This window comes from Salvelinus namaycush, chromosome 3, assembly GCF_016432855.1.
Source record: "Salvelinus namaycush isolate Seneca chromosome 3, SaNama_1.0, whole genome shotgun sequence".
Taxonomy (NCBI): Eukaryota; Metazoa; Chordata; class Actinopteri; order Salmoniformes; family Salmonidae; genus Salvelinus; species Salvelinus namaycush.
The window spans coordinates 44,425,043-44,441,667 of record NC_052309.1 but is presented as its reverse complement, the minus strand read 5'-3'; the positions used below and the strand labels follow the sequence as shown (position 1 = coordinate 44,441,667).

Here is a 16,625-nt window from a genome sequence, read left to right as displayed (position 1 = left end):
GGGCTTGAGTGGGACTGTACATGGCTGTGACGATAACCGAAGAAAATTCTCTAGTTCTCGGCATTTGATTGTGAGGTTTTCTAGGTTGGGTGAACGAAAGGACTCGAGTTCCTGTACGTTACTACAATCACACCATGAAACATACACCTCCGCCTTCTTCCCGGAGAGTTCTTTATTCCTATCCTCACAATGTATTGAGAACCCAGCTGGCTGTATGGACAGGGACAGTATATTCGGAGAGAGGCATGATTCCGTGAAACATAGTATGTTACTGCCCCTGATATCTCTCTGGAAGGAGATCTTTGCCCTGAGCTAGTCTACTTCATTATCCAGGGACTGAATATTAGCGAGTAAAATACTCAAAAGCAGTAGATGGTGTGCATGCCTCCTGAGTTGGACTAAAAGTCCACTCCGAATACCTCTTCTCCGCCGGCGGTGTCTTGGAGCAGCCTATGGGATAAGTTAAATCGATTTAATTATTTTGGGAAACCGAGCCCATCACTTTAGTTCACAGATTTATAGCAACACTGGTGCTTACTTTTTATAGCAGTTTAAAGTGATCGATGTAGAGTTCATTATTTTTGTGAAACAACTTTGTGCCAAAAAAGAAAGGAGCTAAAGCTATTTTTCTGGTTCCATTTTAACCAAGCGAGTTTGTGGTAAAATACAGCCTCATTATCTACACAACACTGCCCCCACCGTCGTGCAAGCAATAATATGCTCCATAAAAAAAATGCAGAGGAAATTGCATTGCATTGCGCCGTAGGCAGGACTGCGTACTACAAGGAACCACCCATTTTGTGATGAAAAATGACATTCACGTACTGCGTTGCGCTACTAATCGTCGTGTTTCGTAAACTGCGGATTGGCTCTAAATGGTAATGAAATAGCCCCAACCTCAACATCCAATTGTGGTCAGACATTTTCATTAATCCCCATCAGGGAAAGTGACCTGATAGATGGAAAGAGCCCTGAGGTGATGCTAGCTACTCATTGATATCCCCCACCCAACAGATGGGTATCATGTAACGGAGCATGCAACAGGAAGAGAAGCCAATCAATTTGGCCCTTATGTCTAATAGGAAGCCAAATAGGGGGCGGGGGGGTATCAGGTTTCCTGTTGTAAGCCCCATCTGCGCCCCCATCCACCCCGACCCCACTTTGATACAGCAGCAAAGGAAAAGTGAAAGGAGGAGCACCCCCAGTGCATTTGGGCCCGTAAATCATGCCCCCTCAATCAGCCCGTACATCGGGCTGGTGTACACAGAAGGAGGGAGGGGGAACTAAACAAGAGCAATCAGTTGTGTGCATAACGCGTGTTTAGAAAGGGATGAAGAGACACTCAAGTAGCTAATGTCTCGTAATGGAACGGCGCTGCTGTGCAGAGCTGAGAGTATCATGTCAGACCCCTTAAGAGGTACTTCATTGCCTGGCCCTCAGACTGCCAGAGTCTAACCACACTGCAGGAGCACACCATATGGTTCAGACCACTCGGCAGAAATGTACTCATGTTCCTCAAGCAGTAAACTAATGTAGCAGGCGTAAAATAAATGCCTGAAATTAGACCCTCTACATAATGGTATTGACGAGAAGGGAAAAAAACTGTACTGGGAATACTGTTCAACCAGTCCAATAAATGTGGAGGAAGAGTTCAAATGTAGTGTTGCCTTGTTAACGTCCATAAGCGGAAGTCGAGTCATGGGCTCTCTTTCCATTTTCCCTGAATATCAGAACATTGGTTGTTGGGAACTCGGCAGAGGCTACTCAAGCAGATGCGCAGAATCAGCCGTAGCCCTGTGGAAAATCGGGTACATGACTGACAAGAACTGATAAAAAGTGTTCAAGAACATCTATCCCATTACGAGATGAGAATTGTTCTGTTTATGTTCTTGATGTGGAAATAAGTGAAACGGTTCCTGGTGGAATGAGCAACAGGCCCCTTCATCTTTTCGACCCCCTATTGAGCGTGATGCTGAGTGTAGGCTTGGACCACACACACATCCAATAATTCCTTTCTATTTTATTGTAGGAATTCCAGGCACTTGGGGGACAGAAGTAGTCAATCCCCCACCCCCAACCCTCCCCAGGCATCCTCATTATCTTTCTCGGGGGGCCGTGGCAGAAGAAGAGGGGACAGGCAGAGCTAATTCAACTATGATCTTTACCTAATCCCCCCCTTTCTCTCTTTCTCCCGCTCACCCTCTTTGCCTGAATGCATTCAAGTAGTACATCCCTCCCCCATTCCCACCCCTCCCGTCCAACACACATAGACACTCATTCACTCACACACTCTGCCTCACACAAACACGAAAGCCTCTTCCTGAACATGTCCAGTGGGAGAGGATGAATCGAGCTGAACAGTATTTTTTTTTTACGAGTGTGTGTGTGTGTGGTGCAAGAGTCCTTTGAGGCCTGTGTGTCTTAGCGCTGTCTGGGAGCTCAAATGTTGATTATAGACTGAGGCTAGGTGTGGCGAGACAGGGCGGTGTCAAGGCTTTGTCTACAGTATTAAACCCGGGCTTGCGAAGAGGGGTTTGGTCTATCAGGGACAGCTGCCAGAGTGGAGCTACATGTGTGGACTGGATTCAAAGAGCTTCTGTGGGTTTATGCTGTGGACCACGACTGCACCAAAGGGAACATAAGCACAAGTTCAAGAACTTCTGTAGATCCCCCACAGCTGTGTGCCGCAGCGCAAGCAGGGGAACCACCAGGAATCTGTTCTAGTACTGCGAATATCTGAGGAGATTTATGAGAGAAACGTGGAGTTTTTTTTTAAACTGGCAATCTGTTAACTTGGTGACTGCAAACTCACTCTCTACTGATGATTGGATATACTCTTTTGAAGGGCTATTTGAGGACATATACTTTCAATGCCAGGCGATTTGGAATATGGGACTTTTAATCTCTGATTTGGTCTGTCTGGAAAGGCTTTGGCACATTTATTTCATGTTCTTGGTACTATTGATAAGTATGTAACATCAATGCTGTTTTTTTATGACTGTGTCCTGTGTCTGAGCAGATTGTATTTTATAGCTTGAGGGCACATGTTTTTATTTGTTCTCTTTTCCCAGAGTTTGTCATTCGATAACACGTTTGAGTGTTTGTTCCCACTTCATTTTGTTCTAAAGTATCTCCCTATTTCTCTTTTACATTTTGTCAAATATCTTGTTGTTTTGAAAGCTTGTGTGTTTTGTCCATTCGTTAGCTTCTCTGTCAGTTTTAAAACTGACTATTGGTGTGTTATTGAACTCGAGGAACAACTGGTTGAGTGTGTGGTGTTGAGCTGTTTACCTTGTGAACAGCAGGTACGATAAAATCAGAGTCATGCAGCTTGTTTACTTATACAACCCGTTTCATTGGACACAATGGGCAATCTGCCTGCAGGCCACTTGACACATACTGTCTCTTTATCAGATAATTGTTGTTATCTGTGGCAGTTTCATGTGAAGAGCTGTTGTAATTTGCAAAAATGGAAAATACATGTTGCATTGTAAAGATTCTAACCCTTTACTCTCTCTCTTTCTATCTCTCTGTGTTCAGCGTTTGCAGGTAAAGTATCCCCGACTAGCTCAGATGCTCTCTTGAGATCTTCGGCAGTCACCCCCACTCCCACCCCTCCGGACATCTACCTTCCCGCCAACTTCAAGCTTTCCAACGCCCAGCTGGCCTTCTTCCTGCGAGAGACCAGGTCCTCGGGCCAAAGCAACGGTAGCCCCGCCAACAAACACCCTCTCCAGCGTTCCGAGAGCTTTGTGGTCTTCCAGACCAAGGACTTTCCCGCCGTTAACATAACCTTCGGCCCGTTCACCCAGGACCAGAGCCTATCCAAGGACCTCCTCCAGCCCTCCAGCCCTCTGGACATCCTCGGGCGGCTAACGGTCAACTGGAAGGTCCGGGCCTTCATCGTCCAGTCGAGGGTGTTATCTAGCAACCCCGTGGTCCAGGTGCTCTTCTACATCGCCGGTCGCGACTGGGATGACTTCAAGGTCCAGGACAAGCTGCCCTGCGTCAGGCTCCACGGCTTCCGGGATGTGCGCGAGATCAAGACGTCATGCCGCCTCCGGGGGAACCTTGCCCAGTGCTTGGCCCAGCTGGAGTTGCCCCCCACCTGGTTCAACACCAATGTGGCCCCTCTGGGACGCAGGAAAAGCTCCAGCGACAGCCTGGTCCTGGAGCTGAGCGGGGAGTCCCTCCAGGCCGAGCTGTACTACACACTCCATGACCCGGACAGCGGAGGGGAGTGCGGCGAGAGCTCGGGCCGCAGAGGAGGATCACGGGGCGAGCCTCCCTCTCAACATCCCCTCCTCCGCATTGGTAGCATCAGCCTGTACCATTCCAGCCAGAAGCAGCTGGTGGTGGACAAGCAGCTGGATAAGAACATGTTCCTGAGGTTGCCTGAGAAGTCGCTGAAGCCAGGAGAGACCCTCAACATCTTCCTCTACCTGGTGCCCAATTCCACAGTGGAGCAGTTCACCCTCAAGTAAGTGTCTCTTTCTCAATTCATCTTTCCTGGATGCATCACATCTTCTTTCCTAGCCTTCTTCTCAAAATTATTTAGAGGAGAAGGTCAGAGGAAAGGGACCTTGGACCTTCTCCTCCAAAACAGTTGAGTACGCAATTAATTGAAATGTGTGCTTTCAGAAGGAAATATTGTCAATATGACTGGGATTTGCCAGGAACCTCACGATATGTTATTATCATGATACTTAGGTACGATATGTATGCGATTTTCACAATTCTATATGTATTGATACTGTGATTTGCGATTCAATGTTCCAAACATATCGCTCACCATATGTCTTCTGCAGAGTGACAAGAGAGAGTCATGAGAAAACGAGTTTTGATCAGTAATGGAAATAAAAGAACTGAAAACAAAATTGGCTCCCTATTTAAAAAGAGGATGGAGAACAAGCTTTAAGGATTAATACTGTAGTTTGTGCAGGTACAGCCAACTAGCGCTAAAATAATGTTGTAATATTGTGAAAACGATATGATATATCATCAAAAGTAACTGGGCATCTCTAATGGCCAACGCGTTACTTACTGCCTTACATGTTCTTGTGGCAATTACCAAGGTATGGCACTGTATATATATATATATATATACACACTGCTCAAAAAAATAAAGGGAACACTTAAACAACACAATGTAACTCCAAGTCAATCACACTTCTGTGAAATCAAACTGTCCACTTAGGAAGCAACACTGATTGACAATACATTTCACATGCTGTTGTGCAAATGGAATAGACAACAGGTGGAAATTATAGGCAATTAGCAAGACACCCCCAATAAAGGAGTGGTTCTGCAGGTGGTGACCACAGACCACTTCTCAGTTCCTATGCTTCCTGGCTGATGTTTTGGTCACTTTTGAATGCTGGCGGTGCTTTCACTCTAGTGGTAGCATGAGACGGAGTCTGCAACCCACACAAGTGGCTCAGGTAGTGCAGTTCATCCAGGATGGCACATCAATGCGAGCTGTGGCAAGAAGGTTTGCTGTGTCTGTCAGCGTAGTGTCCAGAGCATGGAGGCGCTACCAGGAGACAGGCCAGTACATCAGGAGACGTGGAGGAGGCCGTAGGAGGGCAACAACCCAGCAGCAGGACCGCTACCTTACATTTACATTTACATTTAAGTCATTTAGCAGACGCTCTTATCCAGAGCGACTTACAAATTGGCTACCTCCACCTTTGTGCAAGGAGGAGCAGGGGGAGCACTGCCAGAGCCCTGCAAAATGACCTCCAGCAGGCCACAAATGTGCATGTGTCTGCTCAAATGGTCAGAAACAGACTCCATGAGGGTGGTATGAGGGCCCGACGTCCACAGGTGGTGGTTGTGCTTACAGCCCAACACCGTGCAGGACGTTTGGCATTTGCCAGAGAACACCAAGATTGGCAAATTCGCCACTGGCGCCCTGTGCTCTTCACAGATGAAAGCAGGTTCACACTGAGCACATGTGACAGACGTGACAGAGTCTGGAGACGCCGTGGAGAACGTTCTGCTGCCTGCAACATCCTCCAGCATGACCGGTTTGGCGGTGGGTCAGTCATGGTGTGGGGTGGCATTTCTTTGGGGGGCCGCACAGCCCTCCATGTGCTCGCCAGAGGTAGCCTGACTGCCATTAGGTACCGAGATGAGATCCTCAGACCCCTTGTGAGACCATATGCTGGTGCGGTTGGCCCTGGGTTCCTCCTAATGCAAGACAATGCTAGACCTCATGTGGCTGGAGTGTGTCAGCAGTTCCTGCAAGAGGAAGCATTGATGCTATGGACTGGCCCGCCCGTTCCCCAGACCTGAATCCAATTGAGCACATCTGGGACATCATGTCTCGCTCCATCCACCAACGCCACGTTGCACCACAGACTGTCCAGGAGTTGGCTGATGCTTTAGTCCAGGTCTGGGAGGAGATCCCTCAGGAGACCATCCGCCACCTCATCAGGAGCATGCCCAGGCGTTGTAGGGAGGTCATACAGGCACGTGGAGGCCACACACACTACTGAGCCTCATTTTGACTTGTTTTAAGGACATTACATCAAAGTTGGATCAGCCTGTAGTGTGGTTTTCCACTTTAATTTTGAGTGTGACTCCAAACCCAGACCTCCATGGGTTGATAAATTTGATTTCCATTGATAATTTTTGTGTGATTTTGTTGTCAGCACATTCAACTATGTAAAGAAAAAAGTATTTAATAAGAATATTTCATTCATTCAGATCTAGGATGTGTTATTTTAGTGTTCCCTTTATTTTTTTGAGCAATATATATATATATATATATATATATATATATATATATATACTGCTAAAAAAAAAGATATATATATATATATATATATATACAGTGCCAGTCAAAAGTTTGGACACACCTACTCATTCAACGGTTATTCTTAATTTTCTACATTGTAGAATAATAGTGAAAACATCAAAACTATGAAATAACACATAGAATCATGTAGTAACAAAAAATGTGTTAAACAAATTAAAATATATTTTAGATTCTTCAAAGTAGCCACCCTTTGCCTTGATGACAGCTTTGCACACTCTTGGCATTCTCTCAACCAGCTTCACCTGGAATGCTTTTCCAACAGTCTTGAAGGAGTTCCCACATATGCTGAGCACTTGTTGGCTGCTTTTACAAATATTGCATTCCGATTATTGCATATATTTTAATGGACACCTATGATAAGCGTTCTAATCAAGCGTTCTAATCACACCGGTTTGATCATACGCAACAGGGACCACTATAGAATGATCACACCCGTTTGTTGGTACGTGTGACACTTTTTGGTTACTACATGATTCCATATGTGTTATTTCATAGTTTTGATGTCTTTGCTATTATTCTACAATGTATAAAATAGTAAAAATAAAGACTCTTGAATGAGTAGGTGTGTCCAAACTTTTGACTGGTTCTGTATATTTAAAGAACTTAGTCAACTTTATTCATCTCAGTCCTTTGAAGTGGTGCCTGAATGTATTGAACATAATATTTTTCTTACATAATTGCCGGAGCTTACGCAATTAAAAGAGAACTGGGAGATGTTCTCTAGAATCCTAAACGTCAAGACATTTTGAAGTGTCTGTTTTTCAACATTCTGTAAGGGAATAAAGCACATCTATCTATTGAACTCGCCTAGAACCGGAACACTCCATTTACCCTGTAACAGAGAGGCCTAGCTACCTAATGTCCTAGCGCTATCAATTCAACCAGCACAGTGGAGAAATGAGGACTATATCATGTAAAATCTTTTTGAATCTCTCATGTAAGACTCGGCTCCGAGAACATGAGATGAAGATTTACATTTACATTACATTTAAGTCATTTAGCAGACGCTCTTGTCCAGAGCGACTTACAAATTGGTGCATTTACCTTATGACATCCAGTGGAACAGCCACTTTACAATAGTGCATCTAGATCTTTTAAGGGGGGGGGGGGGGGGGTCAGAAGGATAACTTTATCCTATCCTAGGTATTCCTTAAAGAGGTGGGGTTTCAGGTGTCTCCGGAAGGTGGTGATTGACTCCGCTGTCCTGGCGTCGTGAGGGAGTTTGTTCCACCATTGGGGTGCCAGAGCAGCGAACAGTTTTGACTGGGCTGAGCGGGAACTGTACTTCCTCAGTGGTAGGGAGGCGAGCAGGCCAGAGGTGGATGAACGCAGTGCCCTTGTTTGGGTGTAGGGCCTGATCAGAGCCTGAAGGTACTGAGGTGCCGTTCCCCTCACAGCTCCGTAGGCAAGCACCATGGTCTTGTAGCGGATGCGAGCTTCAACTGGAAGCCAGTGGAGAGAGCGGAGGAGCGGGGTGACGTGAGAGAACTTGGGAAGGTTGAACACCAGACGGGCTGCGGCGTTCTGGATGAGTTGTAGGGGTTTAATGGCACAGGCAGGGAGCCCAGCCCACAGCGAGTTGCAGTAATCCAGACGGGAGATGACAAGTGCCTGGATTAGGACCTGCGCCGCTTCCTGTGTGAGGCAGGGTCGTACTCTGCGGATGTTGTAGAGCATGAACCTACAGGAACGGGCCACCGCCTTGATGTTAGTTGAGAACGACAGGGTGTTGTCCAGGATCACGCCAAGGTTCTTCGCGCTCTGGGAGGAGGACACAATGGAGTTGTCAACCGTGATGGCGAGATCATGGAACGGGCAGTCCTTCCCCGGGAGGAAGAGCAGCTCCGTCTTGCCGAGGTTCAGCTTGAGGTGGTGATCCGTCATCCACACTGATATGTCTGCCAGGCATGCAGAGATGCGATTCGCCACCTGGTCATCAGAAGGGGGAAAGGAGAAGATTAATTGTGTGTCGTCTGCATAGCAATGATAGGAGAGACCATGTGAGGTTATGACAGAGCCAAGTGACTTGGTGTATAGCGAGAATAGGAGAGGGCCTAGAACAGAGCCCTGGGGGACACCAGTGGTGAGAGCACGTGGTGAGGAGACAGATTCTCGCCACGCCACCTGGTAGGAGCGACCTGTCAGGTAGGACGCAATCCAAGCGTGGGCCGCGCCGGAGATGCCCAACTCGGAGAGGGTGGAGAGGAGGATCTGATGGTTCACAGTATCGAAGGCAGCCGATAGGTCTAGGAGGATGAGAGCAGAGGAGAGAGAGTTAGCTTTAGCAGTGCGGAGCGCCTCCGTGATACAGAGAAGAGCAGTCTCAGTTGAATGACTAGTCTTGAAACCTGACTGATTTGGATCAAGAAGGTCATTCTGAGAGAGATAGCAGGAGAGCTGGCCAAGGACGGCACGTTCGAGAGTTTTGGAGAGAAAAGAAAGAAGGGATACTGGTCTGTAGTTGTTGACATCGGAGGGATCGAGTGTAGGTTTTTTCAGAAGGGGTGCAACTCTCGCTCTCTTGAAGACGGAAGGGACGTAGCCAGCGGTCAAGGATGAGTTGATGAGCGAGGTGAGGTAAGGGAGAAGGTCTCCGGAAATGGTCTGGAGAAGAGAGGAGGGGATAGGGTCAAGCGGGCAGGTTGTTGGGCGGCCGGCCGTCACAAGACGCGAGATTTCATCTGGAGAGAGAGGGGAGAAAGAGGTCAGAGCACAGGGTAGGGCAGTGTGAGCAGAACCAGCGGTGTCGTTTGACTTAGCAAACGAGGATCGGATGTCGTCGACCTTCTTTTCAAAATGGTTGACGAAGTCATCTGCAGAGAGGGAGGAGGGGGGGGGGGGGGGGAGGAGGATTCAGGAGGGAGGAGAAGGTGGCAAAGAGCTTCCTAGGGTTAGAGGCAGATGCTTGGAATTTAGAGTGGTAGAAAGTGGCTTTAGCAGCAGAGACAGAAGAGGAAAATGTAGAGAGGAGGGAGTGAAAGGATGCCAGGTCCGCAGGGAGGCGGGTTTTCCTCCATTTCCGCTCGGCTGCCCGGAGCCCTGTTCTGTGAGCTCGCAATGAGTCGTCGAGCCACGGAGCAGGAGGGGAGGACCGAGCCGGCCTGGAGGATAGGGGACATAGAGAGTCAAAGGATGCAGAAAGGGAGGAGAGGAGGGTTGAGGAGGCAGAATCAGGAGATAGGTTGGAGAAGGTTTGAGCAGAGGGAAGAGATGATAGGATGGAAGAGGAGAGAGTAGCGGGGGAGAGAGAGCGAAGGTTGGGACGGCGCGATACCATCCGAGTAGGGGCAGTGTGGGAAGTGTTGGATGAGAGCGAGAGGGAAAAGGATACAAGGTAGTGGTCGGAGACTTGGAGGGGAGTTGCAATGAGGTTAGTGGAAGAACAGCATCTAGTAAAGATGAGGTCAAGCGTATTGCCTGCCTTGTGAGTAGGGGGGGAAGGTGAGAGGGTGAGGTCAAAAGAGGAGAGGAGTGGAAAGAAGGAGGCAGAGAGGAATGAGTCAAAGGTAGACGTGGGGAGGTTAAAGTCACCCAGAACTGTGAGAGGTGAGCCGTCCTCAGGAAAGGAGCTTATCAAGGCATCAAGCTCATTGATGAACTCTCCGAGGGAACCTGGAGGGCGATAAATGATAAGGATGTTAAGCTTGAAAGGGCTGGTAACTGTGACAGCATGGAATTCAAAGGAGGCGATAGACAGATGGGTAAGGGGAGAAAGGGAGAATGACCACTTGGGAGAGATGAGGATCCCGGTGCCACCACCCCGCTGACCAGAAGCTCTCGGGGTGTGCGAGAACACGTGGGCAGACGAGGAGAGAGCAGTAGGAGTAGCAGTGTTATCTGTGGTGATCCATGTTTCCGTCAGTGCCAAGAAGTCGAGGGACTGGAGGGAAGCATAGGCTGAGATGAACTCTGCCTTGTTGGCCGCAGATCGGCAGTTCCAGAGGCTGCCGGAGACCTGGAACTCCACGTGGGTCGTGCGCGCTGGGACCACCAGGTTAGGGTGGCCGTGGCCACGCGGTGTGAAGCGTTTGTATGGTCTGTGCAGAGAGGAGAGAACAGGGATAGACAGACACATAGTTGACAGGCTACAGAAGAGGCTACGCTAATGCAAAGGAGATTGGAATGACAAGTGGACTACACGTCTCGAATGTTCAGAAAGTTAAGCTTACGTTGCAGAAATCTTATTGACCAAAATGATTAAAAAGATACAGTACTGCTGAAGTAGGCTAGCTAGCAGTGGCTGCGTTGTTGACTTTGTTTGAAGGTGTAGCTGGCTAGGTAACCTCGATAGCTAGCTAGGTAACCTCGGTAACTGGCTAGATAAGTCTAAACTACACAATTGTCTTAGATACAAAGACAGCAAAGACAACTATGTAGCTAGCTAACACTACACTAATCAAATCGTTCCGTTGTTCCGTTGAATGTAATAGTTTCTACAGTGTTGCTATTCGGTGGCTAGCTGGCTAGCTAGCAGTGTTGACTACGTTACGTTACGTTACGTTAAAAGGACAAAAATAGCTGGCTAGCTAACCGAAATTAGTATAAACTACACAATTATCTTAGATACAAAGACAGCAAAGACAACTATGTAGCTAGCTAACACTACACTAATCAAGTCGTTCCGTTGTTCCGTTGAATGTAAGAGTTTCTACAGTGCTGCTATTCGGTGGCTAGCTGGCTAGCTAGCAGTGTTGACTACGTTACGTTACAAGAACGAAAATAGCTGGCTAGCTAACCTAGATACTTACTCTAAACTACACAAATTATCTTTGATACAAAGACGGCTATGTAGCTAGCTAAGATCAAACAAATCAAACCGTTGTACTGTAATGTAATGAAATGAAATGTGATACTACCTGTGGAGCGAAGCGGAATGCGACCGGACGCGAAGGTGGTGTTGTTCTCAAGTACTTGCAGTATATTAATGGTTTTGCATGTCTAGTGATGAAAGATACTATAAATGTAGGCTGCTGTACATTAGTATTTATTTTTGGTGTTCCTATGAATGGCAGCCACTAGTGTCCATGCCCTCACCAGCACGACAAGCCATGTAGTCAGCCTGGAACGCACCCACAAGATCATTCAGCAGCCTCCTGAAAGAGCAGGCATAATGGGTATTAATTGACATCTGTTCAAATTAAATTCATCATGAGCTGACCCACTTCTTGTCGAATTAGAGCTTAGGGGATACGAGGCATGTCTCCTCTCCCTCATCCCTGTGTTTCTCACTGTTATTCCTCTCCATCAACATAATGAGAGGGTTAGAGTTCCCAGACAAAATAAAATGATTATTTAAATCCATGAAAGCCTCAAGAAAATTAGCTTTCTTTTTCTACTCTCCTGAAGATGAGGAGAGATGGAGGGAGAGGGGCCAGATATTAAGCGATATCTGAGGCATGACGGCGAAACTCTTCTTAAACACGGCGCTCCCTAATCGTAATGGAAACTCTGACTTCAATTTAGGAATTCACCGTGAATTAATTATGCTTCAATAACTCATTAAGGCGAACAGGAACAGGCAGTTCTAGGATTTACAGTATGCAGGCAGGAATAGTGCATTAGCGTTATCTCCCCAGTTCAATATTAAAGACTACTACTACTACTGTGTGTGTGTGTGTGTGTGTGTGTGTGTGTGTGTGTGTGTGTGTGTGTGTGTGTGTGTGTGTGTGTGTGTGTGTGTGTGTGTGTGTGTGTGTGTGTGTGTGTGTGTGTGTGTGTCGGACAGGCATGGGATGTGTGTGCGTACTACCATACATGCATGCTTGATATGTTTCAGTTTGTGTATAAAGGTATAGATTGTGAGCTGTCTCATCCTCACAGAAGTATTTTCACAAGGTCAAGGCTTTCCTCACACTAAACTGAATGTGTGGCTTGAGACCTGTCCATTTCTCATAAAACCCAGACTCTGAGGTGGAGAGCCCCAAGCATTTCACTTCTGACCATCACAGCAGTTCCAAGAAGATGCTCCGTCCCCAGAGAGATCTATAACCTAATATGTGGATTACTTTGTTCCAAGATGTGTCCTGCCTAATCCCTTTCCCTAATGCTGTTGTCATCGATAGATCAAGAATTTACTAATAACTTGACCTCATCTGTGGCCCGCCCATTCATAACATGTAGGTTTTATAATTCTATCCCCTTTAGTGATGAATATGCCAAGAACATTTTATTTTTTTCCTTACACAGTCACAATGTGTAAGTTTCGGTTCATAGTTAAAACCTGGAGGAACAAAATGGACGACCAGATTCAAGTTTCAAAGGTTTTCATAATACCTTTCATAATATTCCATATTGCCTTGTCTAATATTTCAACCATCATCACGTTATTGTGCAACTTGCAACCTCTGAACTGATTTCTAACCACCATTGTCTTCATGAAATGCAAACTAGGTTTCCTTAGAAACATAACTTTCAAATGTCACCTCTCATTTAATAGTTGACCCTCCTCTTTTCAATTTCAGTGATTATCTAAGAATTATACAGTGTTGCATTTCTGTCTCTCTGGGGGATAGTGTAGAAGAATAAAAATAGGTGATAGAGGGGGAAAAAATCCAGAGAGACCCTGAGCCAGGTGACTAAATGGGGCGTGAATGAAACAGTGCTGGAAGCCAACTGTTGAGGTGTCTCCACCTAGAGCCCTGCATTACCGCGGGACTCCCGTGTCGGCCCCGACAGAGAAGTATGCTCCGCAGCCTGAATGGTTCATGCTGCGGGCGAGCGGTCAAATTTGTGGTGAAAATATTATTTTAGTCCCGCAAAATATTTCATAATGGTCGTATTGCTGTTTTAAATGCACTGTGAATTGTTATAAAATCACTTTTATATCACATGAATCTTGTGTCCCTCTCCTCTCCCCACCTCTAACTGGGGTGCATGTTACACAAATGGCTCGCGCGATGGCTTCAAACAGTAGTGGTGGCAAAAACAATTATCTGATGTGATTGAGTCAGTGGCCACTTGTGATGAATTATAAAAGAAATTGTCAGCTTGCAGTTCTCATGGGAAAGTAGCCTATGTTGTTAATCATTTTCTAAAGGCAATGAAATAATGGCCCATGATTGGGCAGTAGTCTGTCTAGCCTATTTGTTGCCTTTCCTTTATCTTACTAATAGTTCGAGTTGAGATGATTTTGGAAGTGGAAAGTTCCTAATTCCCCCCATAATTGTATTCGGTCTTGCAGGGACTTTTTGTCTGGGCTGCTTCAAATTAGTTTGTTTACACTGGAGTTTGTTTTAATAACATGACTTTATTCCAAACAGAAAGTGTCTTATGAAATCATGCATTCATTGCACAGTATAATGCATAAGATGGTGGTTTTTAAGATGTGTAATTATAACATTGCGGGATTGCGGGCAGGAGCTGGATGAGATCTGGGGGGAGCAGGTGGGATGTCGACGGGCGGCCACTGTACCAAACAATCTGTCCCGCTCAGACTGCTATCTCCCCCTTAAAAATATTATTAAAGATGTCATGAGGAAAGTCTTTATGAATTGAACTCAGCAGAAGTCTACCTCCTCTATCCCTCCCTCCCCTCATCCGAACTCTTGGAAATTCCCATTTTTTCCCCCGGTTCCCATTTTTCCCCCTGATTCCCATTGTAACAAACGTTTGTGTGTGTGTGTGTGTTCATGTGTTCATGCTGTTGTGCATGTGTATGTGTTGGTGGGGAGGGCTTATGTAGCTAGGCCTTTAATGTTTTGTTACCATGGAAATAATAAAAATGCAGTGCATGGCAGTATTAATCATACCCAGCGTGTCTCTGTGATGCTTATCATCACCCAGGAAAGCTACAATTAATGACATGCATAGTTTGCGGCATGTGTCTGTTCTGTGTTTTTGATGAGATTGAGGAGTCCGCCTCTATTTTGGGTAGTGAATAAACAGATGAGGGAATGAAAACATCTCATTCTTTGGCTCCATTTATGATGCATTGGAATTATTACCATGTACGTATGTTAACATACCGTTTATTTGATGATGACATGACATTTCAATGAACTGTAAGTAAAATCCTGCCTTATACGTACATAGTGACCTAACATGTACACTGTATATATCCAAGTGCCTTAGTAACAAATGAGAGCCTATGTGAGCTTGATGTGAAAGTTTATAGGGTTACGTTAGCTACAGTGACCAGTATGGGGCGGCAGTTAGCCTAGCAGTTAGAGCGTTTGGGCCAATAATCGAAAGCTCGCTGGTTCAAATAACCGAGCCGACAAGGTTACCTGCCACAGAAAAATATGTTTATGTGCCCTTGAGCAAGGCACTTAACCCGAATTTGCTCCAGGGGCGCCGTACTACTATGGCTGACTCTGTAATACAGCACATTGCACTGCACCCGTCTGGTGTATGTGACAATAAAACAATTAAATAATGTTTATTTTATTTTTATGCCCTACAGCATTTTTGTTGCCGCTATCTAGGAAAATGGCTACTTCCTGACCCGGGATTATGTGTCCTGCTGCCCAGTGGCCCTATGCTCTGCAATGTGTCCTTGTCCCAGTCCCTCTAGTCTTATTCCCATGTCGTTGATGGGTAAAGTCAGGCCTGCTCGGTACGGAGTGAGCTGAGCACTGATTGGATGACTCAGGATGAGTGACGTCCTGCCACTAGTGGCTTGTCAGCCCACATCAGATGACATTGAGCCCCGGCGCTTATCAGCGGTCATCTCTGATAGGGGCCAGGAGAGGCATGTTGTCCTGTAGCCTCTCAAATCCTCTTCTGCCTCTACTTAGACTTTGTTTGATTGACCCTCTCTAGATTAGGGTTTCCTGTTTATTATCCTCTGTCCTCTCCCCCCGTTTTTTATTCTTTATCTGCTCAATGAGAGAGCTACCTGTAAAGTAGCCACACACTCTCACTCATTCAGTTATTTATGTTCCGTCAAGGGGGAAAAAAGTGTCAAGAATGCCACTTACCATTGCACAATGTGAGTGAATATCTCATTCGTATGGGCCTTGGACACATAAAACTTAAAAACAAGATGTATGTGACAGATGTTAAATTAAACTTGGCTTTGAACTTGGTGTTTTAGTGTGGAGGACAGAAGCACAACTGTTCACATACTACAGCTTTGCCCATGTGACCGCTATTTATGCAAGTCAACCTGAAAGTAGACTTATCCCAAACTAAGGTTTTAAGCCTGAGGCAGTTTCTTGCTTGAAGTATTTTTTGCATTTTGTAGTAGACCATCGTGTCTTCTCCTTGGAGAGAAGCATTTTATTCCCTGTTTTTATCTATATCAGTCCTACCGACCACTCGCATTTCTAGATGTCAATGTCAACGTTTTCACTGAGTTGCGATGTGCAGAATTTCTTATCTTTTCTGTATGACTTAAAGTTTCCATCCTTTTGATGTACACAAGTGATGTAAGGCAATAGATGCTGAATTTCAAATTGACCCTTAGCCCCTACCCCCTTGGCATTACCTCAGATCTGAAAGGATTGGACATGTTTAAAGTCGTTTGATTATTTCTTCACCTTACCTTTTGATAGGCTGGCTGGAATTGTTACCACATTGCTCAAACCTTTTTGTCCCATTTAAGTCTGAAGGAATGCTTAGGGATTAGGGGCTGGGTGTAAGTTTGGCATTTAACAAAAGAGTAAAACCTAGCACAGGCTTTCCATCCTTGGATGATTTGGTCCAATAGAGGCTCTCTTGTGGAGCAAAGAATTGTCATTGGTTTACATACAGGTGTCATTGGTTGACATCACATGCATATTGTAGGGTTATGGGGGCCACATTTCTACAATCACTGGGTTGAATCATATTCAAGAGTGATTTTTGTGCTCAAATGACCAAG

At 45.9% G+C, this 16,625-nt stretch overlaps 1 protein-coding gene across 1 annotated transcript in view; it reads left to right on the top strand.

Moving 5' to 3' along the window:
* The first annotated feature begins 1,398 nt into the window (after positions 1-1,398).
* LOC120043889 (transmembrane protein 132E-like) overlaps positions 1,399-16,625 on the top strand; it is a 106,794-nt gene continuing 91,567 nt past the window's right edge. Inside the window, exons 1-2 of the mRNA XM_038988492.1 lie at positions 1,399-1,417; positions 3,541-4,480. Of these exons, the coding sequence (XP_038844420.1) occupies positions 1,399-1,417; positions 3,541-4,480 (959 nt within the window). The remainder of the gene's footprint in view (positions 1,418-3,540; positions 4,481-16,625) is intronic.